Source organism: Arachis ipaensis, chromosome B5 (assembly GCF_059453495.1).
Source record: "Arachis ipaensis isolate K30076 ecotype BB chromosome B5, ASM5945349v1, whole genome shotgun sequence".
Classification (NCBI taxonomy): Eukaryota; Viridiplantae; Streptophyta; class Magnoliopsida; order Fabales; family Fabaceae; genus Arachis; species Arachis ipaensis.
In genome coordinates this window covers 121,500,488-121,518,480 of record NC_142440.1, presented here as the reverse complement: position 1 = coordinate 121,518,480, position 17,993 = coordinate 121,500,488, and the positions used below count along the sequence as shown (strand labels likewise).

At 35.7% G+C, this 17,993-nt stretch overlaps 1 protein-coding gene across 2 annotated transcripts; it reads right to left on the bottom strand.

Moving 5' to 3' along the window:
• Nucleotides 1-13,765: 13,765 nt before the first annotated feature.
• Nucleotides 13,766-17,731, bottom strand: LOC107643819 (uncharacterized). 2 transcript variants are annotated; one of them, XM_016347575.3, is made up of 3 exons: nt 17,347-17,526; nt 16,344-16,727; nt 13,766-16,233 (listed from the first exon to the last, which is right to left on the bottom strand). In XM_016347575.3, the coding sequence occupies exons 2-3, from the start codon at nt 16,390-16,392 to the stop codon at nt 13,970-13,972; spliced, it is 2,313 nt and encodes a 770-aa protein (XP_016203061.1). In that variant the 5' UTR covers nt 16,393-16,727; nt 17,347-17,526; the 3' UTR covers nt 13,766-13,969. The 2 variants fall into 2 exon arrangements, with proteins under 2 accessions (XP_016203061.1, XP_016203059.1); XM_016347573.3 differs by having other exon boundaries at nt 13,766-16,727; nt 17,347-17,731.
• Between the last annotated feature and the right edge of the window lie 262 nt (nt 17,732-17,993).

Sequence of the window (17,993 nt, the reverse complement as noted above, 5' to 3'; positions counted from 1 at the left end):
GAGCACATAGTTATACATATATAGATATATAGGAAAAACCCAAAATACAGAGTTACAAAACCTGAGTCTCCAAAATAACCTCTAAGAGGAGTCAATACAGTATATATACACAATGGAGATAATAAGTATCTAAGCAAGTACATAAAACCAAAATAAAGTCCCGAGAGCTAAAGATCTTCGCTAAAATAGAAGTCTCCAGCATGCCTCAACGAGGAGCCTCACGTCCTGCATCTGAAAACCACAAAATCCACATGGGTGAGAACTGGAGGTTCTCAGCATGGTAACAGTGCCCAAATATCTAACATATAATGTCATGGGAAAGCTAAAGGCAATCCTAGACTCCCAATTCATAATTAAAGCATATAAACATAACTAAGCCAAGAGAAATGAAAATAGGCAACTAACTAAGGATCTTCAGTCTAACTAAAAATTTCCTTTCCAAATCATTTGAAACTTCCAACCACCACCAGTAATTTGATATCGGAAACACAATTATATCAAGCAAAGAAATTCACAAATAGGAAGCAAATACAGCAGTTAAACAAATAGCAAGTAATTATGCAGTCAATTAGGCATTCCAAACAAATTACATATAATGCATATGTTGTATACCTGTCCTAGTGGCTGATAAGTCTCATCTGTCAGTTATAAAGCCTACCCGACAAGTCCTGGTAGCTAACCATTGGACTATCCCTATGTCGTGCAGCCCCAACTCGAGTTATACTCAATCATAATTATCAACATATATATATACACAACACCCACACTGGTGTTTATTCAAGGGGGCGAGCTCATTCTGAACTTTCATAATGTCTGGCCACACTTACAACATAGGGTCAGCAGAGTATCAAGTCTCAACTTGGAGCACGTGGTGGCTAGCCACTGCTTTCACCCAGGGAAACTCGTATCTCAGATAGGTGGAAGTGCAACAATCACAATATCAATTAATCAGCATATATGCATTCATTCTCAGCTATAAATCAACATTTATCTCAGCCATTCAGCTTATAATCATAATTCATAATCAGCCATAATCCATCATCACATATAGCCATTCGGCTCACATCATCCCCAGCACTCCTACCATTCTCTTCAGCAACTCATGCTATAATCAATCATAATCCATCATAGATTTTTCTTTTACTTCTTTCACAAGTTACCTTTCTCACAGCCCTCACTAGGCTTCATAACCCTCTACCATCTATCAGGCTTTAAACACGAAAAAATAGGATTTTGAATGCTGGTGGAATGCATAAAATCAGAAAGCATAGTTGCTGAGAAACAGGGGCTCGTGTACGCAGCCTCTTGCTCGCATACGCGAGGAGCATAGGCAATAGCATATGCTCGTGTCGCGTGTTCCTTCTTGCGTACGCGAACTTAGCAACCTGAATCGTTTGCTCGCGTCGCGTGCCAGGTGGTCGCGTACACAACCTCAAAAATACCATTCTCACGTACGCGACCCACACCATGCGTACGCGAAACCTTAAGGTAGTAGCCATTGGTCACGTCGTGCATGCATCTCGCGAACTTAGCAGAAACCTGAAAAAGCTGCTAAGTCCTGAAATGCTTAGCTTGCACACCAAACTTCGATCGAGCATATCTTCCTCATTTTAAAACATTTTCCCACCATTCTTTGAACGGCATAAATATCACGGACCCAATTTCATTTTTAAATAAATTTGACACAAATTGGGGGTCTAGAGACCAAGTTATGCTCCTTCAAAGTTGGGCCAAAAACCATTATTTTCACAAACTTTGCAAAACCTCCAATTTTCAAAACACAAAACTTCCAAAACCTTTTTAAACCAACCAAAACTTAGCCATTCACATCAAGCATATTTCAACTTCCCATTCATTCCTCAACCCACCAATTCTTCCACTTTTAACCAAATCTCAATTCAATAAATTTAATTCATAATCAACATTTCACACCTCAATTTCTAAATAAATGTTCAATTTCATCAATCAATATATATACATATCAATATCACATACAATCTTCATACTCATCAACAAGAACCTCAATCTTACCAACAATTAGGCATATCATCCATATTACTCATAACCTTACATGCTTTATCAACAATTAGCACCACTCACAACCAATCAACCATTATTCATATATGCAACTTAATCCATATCATCCAACAACCACATCAACATTTTAAAATCCTATCCTAGGGTCACTAGCCTAAGTTTTCACATTACATTACATTTTATATACAGGAAATCGAAACCATACCTTGGCCGATTCTCCGCTCAACTCGGAACACTTCCAATTGCACTTTCCCTCAACTTTCAATGCCTCAACACCATACCAACCAATTTTCAGTGCCACAAGCCCACTCCACACTTTCCAAGACCTCAATCAAGCTCTAATGTACACACATACATTGCCTAATATACATAATATACACCCACACATACAAATCAATCACTAAATCACAAAATTTCAAGTATTTGACTTAGGGAGAATCTTACCTTACCCAAAGATAAAAAAGGTAAGACTAAGCTTTTCCTTCAAGCTAATTGGATCCTATAACATCAAAGAAGCCAAAATCTCAACATTTTTACCCAAGAATTTCAAAATCAAGGGCTGAGAAAACTGGAAGAAAAACGTGGCTTACCTCAAGAACAAAGTTATGGGATTTATAGAGCTCGACACTGGGGTCGCGTGGCCGCAAACGGTACGGCAATCAGAGCTCCGGATCAAAAGTTGTGATCAAATGAAGTTGGAAATGAATGAGGGCAAGGGTTTCATGCTTTTCCTTTTCCCTTTCAGCATGTTCTATGTTTGAGAGAGGAGAGAGGGTGCTGAGTCCTTTTTTGTTTAATAAGGCTTGGTTGGGCCTTGGGCCCAATACAGGCCCGGTTCGTCCGGTTCGGCCTAATCTTGGGTCGAATTCTTTAAAATTAGTGTCAAAATTCTCGTTTTAATTTTCTCTATCATATTAAACCATAAAATTTGCATTTTTAATTTTCTAGAATAAGTTTTAATTTATGAGTTAATTAGTCATTAATTAACCGAATTTTACACTTATTAAAAAATTTCATTCTAAATATTAAGAGATGGAATAAAGAGATGGACATTGAGAGGGAGGACATTTGTTATGTCGATATGGATACAATTATAGTGTATGCCTAAGTAATATAAAACCAAGTAATTAGGGAGGAAGATTGGTGAATCTTTGGATCAGCTATTGGAGGTTGATTTGTTTTTGATGAAGGGATAGGAGGCTCAGATTGTTAAAAGGAAAAATCTAAAATCATAAGTGACAATAATTGATGATTGGATTAGTCAGATGAGAGAATTAAGGAGGCGTAAATGATACGTGCTTCAAATATTCATGATATGAAGAGTTCAAGTGTTATTTAGAAGATATTAGTTTATACTTTTAGAATATTTTAATTTAATTTGATGTATTTTTATTTTGTTTATTTAATTACTAGATTGGACCTCATAAACTAGAGTAGTCATAATACATAATGATTTAGAGGTTTGAAAACCCCTTTTTTTGGTTTCGTAGATGAAACCATGGTGTGGACAATTGAGGTTAAGGAGTCCCTCTCTTGTTGCATCGGAGAATTGGGTAGAAGGTTGAGAAGTCCCTTCGATTCAATTTCCAAACTATGGTGTTGACAAGTTAGGTTGAGGAGTCTCTTTTTTGTTGCGTCAAAAAATTGGGTAGAAAGTAAAGTGATTCTCTTTGTACTCAATTTCAATCTATCCTTTTTGTTTCTATTCAATTTCAATGTATCTTTTTTTATTCAGTTCGAATCCTTATCTTCTTGTTTATCTTTTATTTCTTTATCATTTAGTATCAGAGCTCAGGTATTAAATTAATTCTTATTAATCTATATTTATTCTTCTTTAATCATAAAAGAAAGAGTTCAGTGTCTGTCACGTCTTTCTTTAAGTTCTTGTGTTCTTGTTTCTGTTTGCGTTTCATTATTTTTTGTCATTATTGTTGATTTTATTGTTTAAAAAAATTGAAAAAAACATACAGTGCAAAAAAAAGAAAAGAAATACAAAAAGGGAAAGAAAAAATAATATCTTTCTTGTAATTATTGTCCTTTTATATACTATTTTTTCACCTACAAGATTCGAGGACAAATTGTTTTTGAAGAAGAGGAGAATAATACATGCTTCAAATGTTTGTGATATGAAGAGTTCAAGTGTTATTTAGAAGATATTAGTTTATATTTTTAGAATGTTTTAATTTGATTTGATGTATTTTGATTTTGTTTATTTAATTACTAGATTGTGCCTTATGTTTGTGAGCTCAGGGTTTTCTATATTTTAACCTAATAAGAGGTTATAAATACTTCATAAACTAGGGTAGTCGTAATACAACATGATTTAGAGATTTGAAAACTCCTTTTTTGGTTTCGTGATGAAACCATGATGTGGACAATTGAGGTTAAAGAGTCCCTCTCTTGTTGCATTGGAGAATTGAGTAGAAGGTTGAGGAGTCTTTTTCTTGTTGCGTCAAGGAATTGGGTAAAAAGTAGAGTAATTCTCTTTATATTCAATTTCAATATATCCTTTTTGTTTTTATTTCAATTATAATTTATCTTTTATATTCAACTTCAATTCTTCTCTTGTTTATTCTATTATTTCTTTATCATTTGGTATTAGAGCTCAGGTATTAGATTAATTCTTATTAATCTATATTTGAGCCCACAAACATAAGGACCAATCTAGTAATTAAATAAAAAAAATTCAAATACATCAAATTAAATTAAAACATTCTAAAAATATAAACTAATATCTTCTAAATAACACTTGAACTCTTTATATCACGAACATTTGAAGCATATATCATTCTCCTCCACTTCAAAAAAGATTTGCCCTCGAATCTTATAGGTGAAAAAATAGTATATGAAAAGGACAATAATTTCAAGGAAGATAATTTCTTTTTTATTGTTTTTTTTCTCTCCCTTTTTGAATTTTTTTTCTTTTTTTTTTGCACTATATGCTTTTTTTTTTAATCAATAAAATCAACAATAATGAAACACAAACAGAAACAAGAACACAAGAACATAAAGAAAGACGCGACAAACATTGGACTCTTTTTTATGATAAAAGAAACAAATATAGATTAATAAGAATTAATCTAATACCTGAGCTCTGATACTAAATGATAAAGAAATAAAAGGATAAATAAGACAAGAATTGAAATTGAATAGAAAAGATAAATTGTCATTAAAATAAAAATAAAAAAGATAGGTTGAAATTGAATACAAAAAGAATCATTCTACTTTCTACCCAATTTCTTAACGCAACAAGAAAGGGACTCTTCAACCTAACTTGTCAACGCCATAGTTTATAAATTGAATCGAAGGGACTCCTCAACCTTCTAATCAATTCCCCGATGTAACAAAAGAGAGACTCCTCAACCTCAATTATCCACATCATAGTTTCATCACGAAACCAAAAAAGAAGTTTTCAAACCTCTAAATCATTCTGTATTATGTCTATCCTAGTTTATGAGGTATTTATAACTTCTTATTAGGTTAAAATATAGAAAACCTTTAGCCCACAAACATAAGGCCCAATCTAGTAATTAAATAAACAAAATCAAAATACAACAAATTAAATTAAAATATTCTAAAAATATAAACTAATGTCTTCTAAATAACACTTGAACTTTTCATATCACGAACATTTGAAATATGTATCACTTGCAATATGAAGTGCTGAATCTGAAAAAATTACATCAAAAAACAGTGTAATGTGCAGTCGTTAAAAAAGCATGAAGAAAGAAAATTGAGGGATATAAATCGAAGAATAGAGATTATGCTTGTGAGTGGGTGTGCAAAAATAGAAGTTATTAATGATTATGTTATTATTAGTTTGTTGCGTTTAAAATTTAAATATGAAATCAAAGTAACAATTACCATGACAATGTGGTTGGTAGGGATGGAAAAAAAAATCTGCCGAAGCAGATATGTGCGAAAATTTGTTGCGACTAGAAGGTAAATGAAGATTCATAAAATTTTCATGGAGATGGGGACTCGTTCCCGTAAATAAATGAGAATGGAGACGGAGGTAGAGGTACCGATCTCGTGAGGACTTCTAAATCTTCGCAAATGAGAATTTATTAGAATATTCTCACTTACTAAGATAAGTTATATTATTTTATATGTTAGAAATTATTTTTATTTTATTTTCTTTTAATATGTATGTTAAATTATGTTACATTGTGATTGAATTGTGTTAAATTATGTTAATTTTATTAGATTATGTTATGATTGTATGTTAATATTTTTTTAAAATTTTTTAAAGGTAATATACATGGATACTTCATACTTGCGGATATCTGCCTTCTTCGTAGAGACAATTATATAGAAACCCACGACGAGAATAAAGCAAAAATGAGAGATATTTTCTTAAATGGGGATGGGACGAAGGAGGGTACGCATCCCTACAGATATCAATCGTCATTTTTACTAGTCAATTAAAAAAATAAAATATAAAGTTATGTAATTATAGTCAAATGGAAAAGTATTATCAAGATCGATGTAATACAAATAATAATTGAAAAATAAAATTAAATCAATATAGTTTTAAAATGTGCTACAAACATCTTTTTAGTCATTTAATAGTCCAATCTCCTAGGAATCACGTAAGTATATCCGTATTTCGTTTATGCAAAATGTTTATAGTTTAGACTTATATCATTTGTATGGTAAACAAAATAAATATTACATAAATTAATAAATATCTGACAAATTACATATATTAGTAAAGAAAGTATTTAATTTATTTATTTAAAAAATTATCCGATAAAAATGTCAACAAAAATAACTACAAAAGAAAGAAACTCACCCGGTAAACACAAGATTGTTTCCTTTCGCAAAACAGACCAAAAGTGATTGATCAAAGGTAGGCATGTCACGCTAGATGTTACATGACTTAACACTTCTACTAGTTAGTTAGTATAGTGAGCTTATGTGTATAGTGTTGGTTACAAAACTTATTAGTGACTTAGTTACTTTGTACAAGAAAGAAGAATTAGTTAGCAGTAGAGTAATTAGTGACTATATATATCAACAGTATTATTTTGTATGGATAGTTTTGCATTCCCATTTTTCAAGTGGAATGGTGATTGAGATGTGAATAAGAAACACACTCTCCCTTCTCTGAGTTTCGTGAAGTCACTCTTTCATCTTCCAGAACTCACCACTTTCACATGGTGCGGTGAGCGTGGATGGAAGGATTGAGAAACTTCGAAAGAAACTTGAATGCAACTTCAATTTCGTCTCCCTGTTGATTCAATTAACCTGTATGCAGTTTCAATTCCTTCTTCTTGCAAATTCAATTTCATCTTCTTCTTCTTTCTTTCCTCTTCGATTTCATCTTCTACTCCGTTTCTTCTTCTTCTTTGTTTCTTCTTCCTTCTTCCTTGAACTCACACAATAGAGACTGATGAGAGCTACTTTGTTCTGCACAAAACTAATTCAGACAAATAGTGATCCGATCAGCGAGTTCTAGGGCGAAAATTCTACAAATCCATCAGTTCTTGAAATTTCTTTAAAATTGAATCCAGAGCAAGAAATTGAAGAAATGGCGTCAGATAACAATCCACCGTTCTCTTCTATAGACATTCAGGCTCTTGCAAGTTTGGTTAACCAGATCAATCTTATGCAATCGAATGCAACAAGAACGCAATCAAATCCTGCATTGGATCCAGTGAGTCCCTATTTTCTGCATCCCGGAGAAAATTCAGGTTCTTCTTTACTTTCGACTCCTTTAGTAGGAAACAATTACCCAATTTGGGAGAAAGCTATGTGGAGAGCACTTACATCAAAGAATAAACTAGGATTTGTAGATGGATCAATTAAAAAACCTGAAAGAGGAACTGCATTGTTTGAAGCATAGGAACGATCTAACACATATGTGGTTTCTTTGATTAATCAATCTTTAAGCCCTGAGATAGCTAAGAGTGTAGTGTGGATAAATTCTGCTAAGGAATTGTGGAAAGAATTAAAGCATAGGTACTGTCACGGAGACATATATAGAATTGCAGAACTAGAGGAAGATCTATTTGCTACAAGACAAGGAGAGTTAACAATTACTGCTTACTATACAAAATTGAAAGAGATTTGGGAAGAATTAGATAATTTGCGCCCGATCCCGATCTGTTTAAGATGTTCTGAAAACTGCACCTGTGAATTGAATATATTGAGAGGTTATAAGGAAGACTCAAGTGTTGTAAGACTCTTGCGTGGATTGAATGATCAATATTCTACTGTACGATCTCAAATCATGCTGATGAAACCATTGCCCAAGGTAGATGCAGTTTTTTTCTGATTTGCTTCAGCAAGAAAGGCAGTTTAACATGAATGAAATGGTTGAAGGGAAGGCATTGATAACCAATGCAAGAACTGATGGTGGAATTATTAGAGGAAGGGGTAAAGGCAAAGGAGGTAGGGGAGGCCATGGCAATTATCACAAGACTGGAAGAGGTTCAAAGCAGTGCAGTTATTGTGGCAAAAATGGCCATCTAATAGACACATGCTATAAAAAGCATGGATTCTCTCCTCATTTCAAGAATGATGGTGCCTCTATCAACAATTTGGTTGCTGAAGAAAGTGATGATAACAGCAATCAGTCTCAAGAAGCATTCGGCAATTCTGAGCTTGGCTTTACTTTAGAGCAAAAGGAAGCATTATTAGCTCTCTTGAATCAGCAAGATGCACAACCAAAGCATAGCATAAATCAAATTGTTGCCACCACACTTCCGTCAAACCAAGGTATATCTTACATAATGTCAATGTCCATTTTCAGTCCAAAATCCTGGGTCATTGACTCAGGTGCTACAAATCATGTTGCCTATTCAAAGTCATTTTTTCAGTGCCTATATCAAATAAAACCTGTTCTTATTAATATGCCTGATGGTACCAGTACAATAACCCAATATGCAGGAACCATAGTATTCTCGGACCAGTTTAAATTGTTTCATGTGTTTTTCATTCCAACATTCAAATTTAATCTAATATCTGTGTCTAAATTGACTGCCGATTCAAAATTAAAACTTACATTTGATGAATTTGGTTGTGAAATTCAGGAAAAGATTACCATGAAGACAATTGGTGTAGCTGAACAGAGAAGAGGCTTGTATGCTTTTGAAAACCTCACACCTGTTCAAGCTGCATCTTCATCTGTTCTTCCATCTACATCTGCACTGGCTATTGAGCCTACACAATCTGCATCTTCATCTGTTCTTTCATCTGCATCTGCACTAGCTGTTCAGCCTGCACAATTAGATAACTCTGAGCTCTGCCACCTCAGATTAGGACACATACCTCATGATAGGATTGATGTAATGAAAAAAGAATACAATGACTTGAATTTTTCTGCTTGTAATAATCCTTGTGACTCATGTCACTATGCAAAACAAAAAAGATTACCATATGCAACTAGAGTTTCAAAGAGTGAAAATAAATTTGACATTGTCCATATGGACATTTGGGGACCTATAAATACAGCTTCAATTTCTGGTTTCAAGTATTTTTTAACTGTGGTTGACGACAAAAGTAGATTTACATGGCTGTATTTTATGAAATCAAAAGGAGAAGCCGCTGATTTGGTCAAAAATTATGTTAAAATGGTTGAAACTCAGTTTGGCATGGTAATTAAAAAGGTTAGAACAGACAATGGAAATGAATTTAAGCTACCAAATTTCTATGCATCTAAGGGTATAATACATCAAACTACCTGTGTTGAGACTCCTCAGCAAAATGGCATAGTAGAGAGGAAACATCAACACATTTTAGAAATTACAAGAGCATTGATGTTTCACTCAAACATGCCTAAAAGGTTCTGGAACTTTGCAGTAGGACATTCAGTGCATCTAATAAACAGAATTCCTAGTACTCTACTGCAAAACCAGTCACCCTACTACATTTTGAAACAAAAATTACCTGATATATCATACCTCAAGGTGTTTGGATGTCTCGGATATGCATCAACATTAACAGCACATAGAACAAAACTAGATCAAAGAGCTACAAGTGTGTATACTTGGGGGTCAAAGATGGAGTTAAAGGACACATTCTTTACAATGTTAAGAGTAGAAACATTTTCATTTCTAGAAATGTTCAATTCTATGAAAATTTTTACCTCACATACTCAAACCAATTCTAATAACAATTTACATCCATCACCACATTGCCACACTAACTCAAACATGCATCCATATCCTGACATAGCATCACAACCTAGAAGACCCTTAAGAGAAAGAAGACGTCCCACATACCTCAATGATTATCACTGCAATAGCATGAATGCATCAGCAAATGATTTTTCTAACATTTCACACAATTCATCGTGTTCTTCTCAAGAATTTTTTGAAAATTACATAAATATGTTACTAAACCAGGCAGATCAATTTTTTGACAAGTCTTCCATTCTTTTCTTTGAGTCTGAGTCCCTAGTTCCTCTCCTTCCTTTATCACCTGAGTCAATCACACAAAAATCCAACCAGGCCAAATACAAAGAACCAAAAACCTATGCTGAGGCAGTTTGTGATCCGAACTGGCAAGAAGCTATCAATGCAGAATTAATTGCTCTAAAGGAAAACCAGACTTGGACTCTTACCAAGCTTCCTCATGCTAAAAAGGCAGTAGGATGCAAATGGGTGTTCAGGTTGGAATTGAATCCTGATGGATCTGTGGAGAGATACAAGGCAAGACTGGTAGCTCAAGGCTTCACCCAAACAGCAGGGGTGGATTACTTTGAAACCTACAGTCCCGTGGTAAAAATGAGCACACTGAGGATAATTTTGTCAATAGCAGCCGTAAAGAATTGGTTTGTACACCAATTAGATGTCAACACTGCATTTTTACATGGAGATTTAGCTGAAGAAGTATACATGCGACCCCCTCCAGGTTTAACATTGCCTTCACCAGACTTAGTTTGTAGATTAGACAGATCCTTGTATGGTTTGAAGCAGGCCAGTAGACAATGGAACACCAAATTATCAACCACTTTGATCGATTTTGGCTACACTCAATCTCGAAATGATTATAGTCTCTTCACAAAATGTCATGGTTCACAATTCACAGCCATCTTGGTATATGTAGATGACTTAATCGTTGCTGGAAATAACATGGATGAAATTGGGTCTGTCAAGAAGCACTTGCATGATTTGTTTAAGATCAAAGATTTGGGTGACTTAAACTTTTTTCTAGGCCTTGAAATAGCTCGAAGCAAGAGGGGCATTGCAGTATGTCAACGAAAATATTGCATCGACCTATTGAAGGAGTATGGATTAATGGATGCAAAGACAGCAACTACACCAATGGATTACACAATAAAATTGGCAAAAGATTCAGGGAGTTTACTCAATTCAGCATCTGAATACAGAAGATTAGTAGGAAGATTACTCTATTTGACCAATACTCGACCTGATATTGGATATGCAGTAGGAAAATTAAGCCAATTCTTAGACTGTGCTACTGACAAACACTTTGAAGCAGCCATCAGAGTATTAAGATACCTCAAGGCCAAACCTACCCTGGGTCTAATGTTCTCATCCCAAACTGACTTGGAACCAACTGGTTTTTCAGACAGTGATTGGGGAGCCTGCTCAGACACAAGAAGATCAATTTCAGGGTACTGCTTCTTCATAGGAACTTCTATTGTATCCTGGAAAAGCAAGAAACAAAACATAGTGGCCAGTTCTTCATGTGAGGCAGAATATAGGGCCCTTGCAATGGCCACCAGAGAAGCGCAGTGGATCACCAATATACTTGGAGACTTGAAGATTGAATTGAGTAAGCCAATTGCAATATATTGTGATAGTCAATCGGCCTTGCATGTTGCGGCCAATCCAGTTTTCCATGAAAGAACTAAGCATATAGAGATGGATTGTCATGTTGTTCGAGACAAATGGCAAGAACAAGTGACAAAATTGCTTCCTGTTTCAACTGTTAATCAAACTGCAGATATATTGACTAAAGCTTTAACTCCAAAGATGTTTCAAGGCTGTCATGACAAGCTCAGAATGATAGATGTAACTGATTCTGGCTTGAGAGGGGGTGTTACATGACTTAACACTTCTACTAGTTAGTTAGTGTAGTGAGCTTATGTGTATAGTGTTGGTTACAAAACTTATCAGTGACTTAGTTACTTTGTACAAGAGAGAAGAATTAGTTAGCAGTAGAGTAATTAGTGACTATATATATCAACAGTATTATTTTGTATGGATAGTTTTGCATTCCCATTTTTCAAGTGGAATGGTGATTGAGATGTGAATAAGAAACACACTCTCCCTTCTCTGAGTTTCGTGAAGTCGCTCTTTCATCTTCCAGAACTCACCACTTTCACACTAGATCCCACTTCAGTTAGCATTGGTGCAAAAGTTTACTTTTAAGTAGATAGTCTTGTATGATTTTGGTTTCAAAGAATACTTTTACGTTTTTATCTTTTATAGATATTTTTGGCGTTTCAAGGACCTTTCTCAAATTACAAACTCCACAAATGAATTTTACAATAAATTGACCTGGGACAAACAAACTTTTAATGTTACAAGAATCGAACCAAGTGATTAGTTTAATGATTTAATAATTCAACCAAAATCGAACCATAATTAAACTAATTTAATTAAATATAAAATAAAATTATTAAAAGATCATTTCTCTATATGTGAATTTTTGCAAGTCAATCAGGTCATTAATTCAAAACATTCAAAACATGCATCCGACACAAGAATCATAAGCATAATTCAACGAAATCATATGAAGCCATATAGTAAATCCAATGTAGAATTGTAACAATGTTGTTATTTTGAATCAATGACAACAAAATAACAATTCACCAAAACAAGTACAACAAATTAGATTTAAAAATAAATATGAGCAGAATTAATAAATTAAACTAAAAGAAAATTAAATTTATAACTCAATCTCAACAGAATTAATTCAATATCAACAGACTGAATTCAAATAAAAATTCAAAAAATTAATATCTCAAAACTCAGCAAAATCATCAATAATACATCATATGCATATTTAGAACAAATTTCAAATTTCAAAGCAATAGAGTCATAGAGAGTTAGAGATTGAGACTAGAGGGTTGAAAATTTAAATATTTTGGTCATGGAGATAAAATGTAAAAGTGAGGGAGGTTGAGACACGACGGAGGGCAGAACATCAGTGACTGTTAGACACCACGCGAAGTAGAAAGGCAACGACGACGAGGCAGGGTGCAGAGCAGAGATGCAGCGACGACAAGACTGGCAGGGAGCAAAGAAGGGGCAACAACCAAAAACAACGAAGAGGGAAGAAGCAACAACGACGCATTGCGAGAAAGGGAGAAGCAGCAACGACGCATAGCGAAAAGGGGAGAAGCGGCAATGACCCATGACGAAGAGCGGAGAAGCGTCGAGACCCATAGCAAGGAGTGGAGAAGCAGCGACAAATAAGACTCATACAGAGAGAGCGACAGAGAGAGAAGGTTCGGCAATGAGTTTGAGCTCTGAAGTGGGATGGTGGCTACTCTTCGAAGAGAGGGACAGATTAGGCTTTTTCTTGCCTGAGTGAGAGCGAGAGAGAAAAGGGTGGGGGTTGCTCGTGTTTTGTATTTTTTTTTTTTTAAACGACGACACCGTTTTGATTGCAAGAAGAGTGAACCATCCCTTCAAAAAATCGGCTGAATTTAACCAGTTTACCAGTTCAACCAATTTTTTGCAAGACAATTTGGGGAGTCAACCGGACCGGCCAGAAGACTAGTTCCCAGTTAAACCGGTCAATCCAGTTTTCAAAATCTTGCAAACTTCCTTCGAGAGTAGCCGAAACAAGACCAATATTACACCTATAGTGTTGATATATCAACAAACTGCATTCACTCGCACTAGGATTAGTTTCTTCTAGTTACAAAAAGTATAGTCTGCAAAATTGCCTATGATGTCAGGCTATACATTGATTTATGAACACAATAGAACTATTTCATAGCTCCTTTCTATTTTGAGCTGAAGTGGCTTGGTAGAGCCCCTGGATCAACTTGCCAAAAGCCTCTCAAATTGCCATGCTCTTCTGTCAGTTTGAAAGCTGGGATTTGATGAGAGAGCCTAAGCAATTCTTCTCTCGGGATTCTCAATTCTACAGTTGATTGGCTCCTGAAAACTGAACTGAAACCACTGACCAACTCCAAAACTCGAACTTCTGTCCACAAATCGTTTCCCCCAAGAACTTCCACTATGTCATACACACAATTTTTCAAGTCAGAACATTTGATTTTACTTGACCATGTTTTATATATGGCCCAAACTTCACCTTTACTTGGGAAGATGGCATAATATTCGCCCTCGCCAACAGGATCAGCATGCACAAGATGGGAAATAGAAGAGGTATTGCTGTAAACACTCTGTTGAACTGTGTGACTAATTTTAAATCTGCCACAGGAAATAAGCATGTCTTGGTCTTCCCATCTAATAGTAATTTCTGGAAGCCAGCAGCAAGTAAGCCAAGTAACATTCAATTCCACATCTGGGCTAGTCTTGATCTTAATAATCTGACCATAGTACTTCGGCAATCCATCCTCATCACTGTAAAATGCCCAAATCTGACCGACATGGAACTTTTCAAGAGACCTCCCAGCTTCAAAATCAAACAACAAAGATTCTGGGACTTCAATAGCTTCTGAGGTAGAAGCTATGGGAGCATGAGGGTTGACCGAATAATTAACAGAATCCTTAGTTTCCTTCATCAAATTGATTCTTTCCAAATTAACCTTACCTGCAGATACATCCTCAGATGTCATCAAAGGTGTTGTATTCTCACTTCCATATGAACTATGACCAATCTCCATATCCAAACCTTCTGGAGCATCAATCTCTTCAATATTCATCGGCAAACATGCAGGATCAAGTTCATAAGTTCCTTTAGGAACATTTACACCTTTTTCACCATTCATCTTGAAAGATGGAACCCTGTGAGAGAATCTGTATAGCTCTGCTGGCGGAATTTGAAGTGGGCAGTTACTTGCCTTCATACTTCGACAGAAGAGACTTACAAAACCTTTCAACTTAAACAAATAAGCAACAAATAAACCAACACCGTCAGCATAATCTGACAAAATTTCAACAAGCTCAAATTCATACTGCTGATGTGATTCAACATCCATGTACCATTTGATATCCCAATTTTTATATAGAGCCCAAATTTCTCCCTTTCTAGGATACACTTTAAAAGTATTGCCGCAAATGTTTTCAAAAGAAACCATATAAGAGAACATCAAATGATCTTCAGTGATGTCAGTTCTACCAGGTTTATACTTACCACAAGCTACAGGCAAATCCTCATTTACCCAGTTGATTTCATCATTGTCATCTGGATGTGGCTCAAACCACATTATCTTGACCTTGAATCCAGGAGAGAGAACATTTCTGATTAAAGCATAGAATCTAGGCATGGCATCTGCTGTATCATAAATAGCCCAAATCTGCCCAGCAACAAAACATTCTTTTCTCTTGAACATGTCAAAGTCATTGAACTCTGCATCAGGATATAAGTAAACATTTGGATGATGTTTTGCTTTGGAGGTTAAATCTGGATAAGAATGCTCTGAATTTTCATCCATCTCCTTAGAGCCTCCCGCTGCTTGTTTTCCTCTGACCTCGTCATGAATTTCACTATGATTTTCACTTGACTCCTCCATCTGCTTCCTCTTTTTATTTCCATTGGTCTTTCCAGAGACGTTAGCAGAGCCCTTTTTCTCAAAAGTTTCTGCATTAGACCGCTCAGAATGCAAATTTCCTTGAGCTCTAGGACCTTCCTTGGAAGTACCATGATGCTGATCATCTTTATGTTGTCCAGACTCTGGCCGACTTGAATCATTTGCTCGTGAAGTGCGTTGCTTATCCACATTAAATGCAATGAAAGGCTTGTGGCAATTTTGACAGCGAAGAGATTTATTTAAAACTTCTTTGTAATACTGATACTTCACTTTGCAAAATGGACAGCTAGTCCAAAAGGTTGGGCGGCTATTGTTTGGTCCCTGCTGTGCTGTCTGCCTGGATTGCTGCTGACGATGACTTGAGTTTGTAAAATTGTGTCTGACATTTGTTTTCACCGAAGAATTAGAATTTGTATAAGCCTTCTGCTGATTATGACATGATGAAGCAGTTTTGTTGACTGGAACTCCACGTTTCATGTCATGCTGATATCGTTTATCTTTGTCTAAGAGCACCCTTTGAGCTTCCCCAATCAGCTTAAAAGCAGCTTCTGCACCAACAAAATTGTTTTTGTCAGGATGAAGTAGGAGGGCAAATTTCCTGTAGTGCTTCTTAATTGTTTCATCACTAGCTGTCTGCTCAAGTTGAAGAATTCCATACCAATCCATCTCATTGCCAAACAATTTCTGCTCAGCAGAGCAGTGGACATCGCATACACTTATCATTTGAGCTAGATTCTCCAGATGAGGATATAACTTCTGAGCCTTAAGAGCAAATTTGCGGGCCCCTGTAAAATCCCTGTTTTTCATCTTCATTTGAGCAATATCCTTGGCCCTCATGGCCTCTTCTTTATTGCAGTCCATCGGTAGTACAAGATTGAAACCTAAACGCAGGTTCTACAGCCAAGAGCAATAACAAAGGATTTGAATTTAATTTAACTGCCCTAAGACCAGGCAGACCAACATTAAATTCATAAAGGAAAGAAATCTTCCAAAAGCCCACCAGCCTCCAAAAATAGCTATGCTCCTCACAGTCTACTAAACCCTGCAGTTTCGGTGTAACTTGGAAATATAAGCATCAATGCCAACTAACAAATCACAAACAAAAGGTAAGATTTGAAGATAATTTGATACCACAAACAGACTTGTCAAATGTCAATACACAAGCAATGCATAAATAGGAGGTTGGATCATTGATTCAATCCTAAACTTTGCAAATGCCCAAGGAAACAATTTTTAAACACTTGCAAGTAAACAATGCTTCAATATAATAATTACCTCAAAAGTAACATAAAAAAGTGTTAAACCCTGCTAAATGAACTTAATTATAATAATAAAAAAATTCAAACGCGCAAACACAAGCTCTACAAACTTCTCTCCGGTCTCCAATAGCAAGATGATTAAATGAGTAACAAAACTGAAATAACAGATAAAATCTGACCTAATACGAAAGCGGCAACTGGGAAGAAATTTACCAAAATAATAATAATAATAATATAATGAGAACTAAGGGAATAGCTTGAAGCTAGAAATTGAAAGCAACCAATACGTTCAAGAAATGCGTATGAACCAAGACATTAGTTTTCCCGAAAATCCACATGCAAGGAGATGAAGTCAACAGTGGAAATGTTTTGGGGGAAAATGTAATAAAGTAAACTTAGCACCTTGCGGAGGCAGCGGAAGCAGCAGAGCAGATGCAGAGCGGAGCAGACCAAATAAGAGTGGGAGATGTAGTTTTGGAGGAGACGGAGGGTAGGGTAGGGATTTCTTAGCTGTTCTTTTTTCTGAGTAAAATAGAAAGCAGCGGTGTTCGTGGGTCAGTGAAATCGGGTTAGTTCTAGCTTGGATCTGGGTCTAATTATTTAGGTTAAATAACTCCGTGAGTCCCTATGGGGGCATTATTGGTTTATGTCCGTGTCTTTCAAAGACACGCGCATAACACCACATGTACATGTGGCCGAAGGCAGGTGTTGTAGTGGCAAAGCTGTTTGTCTCGGGTACAGTCACCCCGAGTTTGATTCATAGCCGTGGTTAGGTTTGTGTGTGTGCGTGAATGGGTATGAAAAAAAAAATACATATATTATTTATTTTATTAGATATAAAATTTAAGAGACAATTTTATACAATTATTTACTGTTTCAAATTCAATTTTCCAGCAAGCAGCAAATCGGCAAATTGGAAGGGTTGTCAGTGGAGGGACACAGACAAACCGGACAACAACCGGACAAGGACAAGCAAGGCTCAGGGGGATATGATGGTGGATCTTCATCATCTCGTTAGGGACTTCAGCTGAGGTTGGTCCTTTTTACAA

Excerpts from the sequence above, each read along its gene's own strand:
- LOC107643819 (XM_016347573.3), bottom strand. The coding sequence starts at position 16,546 with ATGGACTGCAATAAAGAAGAGGCCATGAGGGCCAAGGATATTGCTCAA.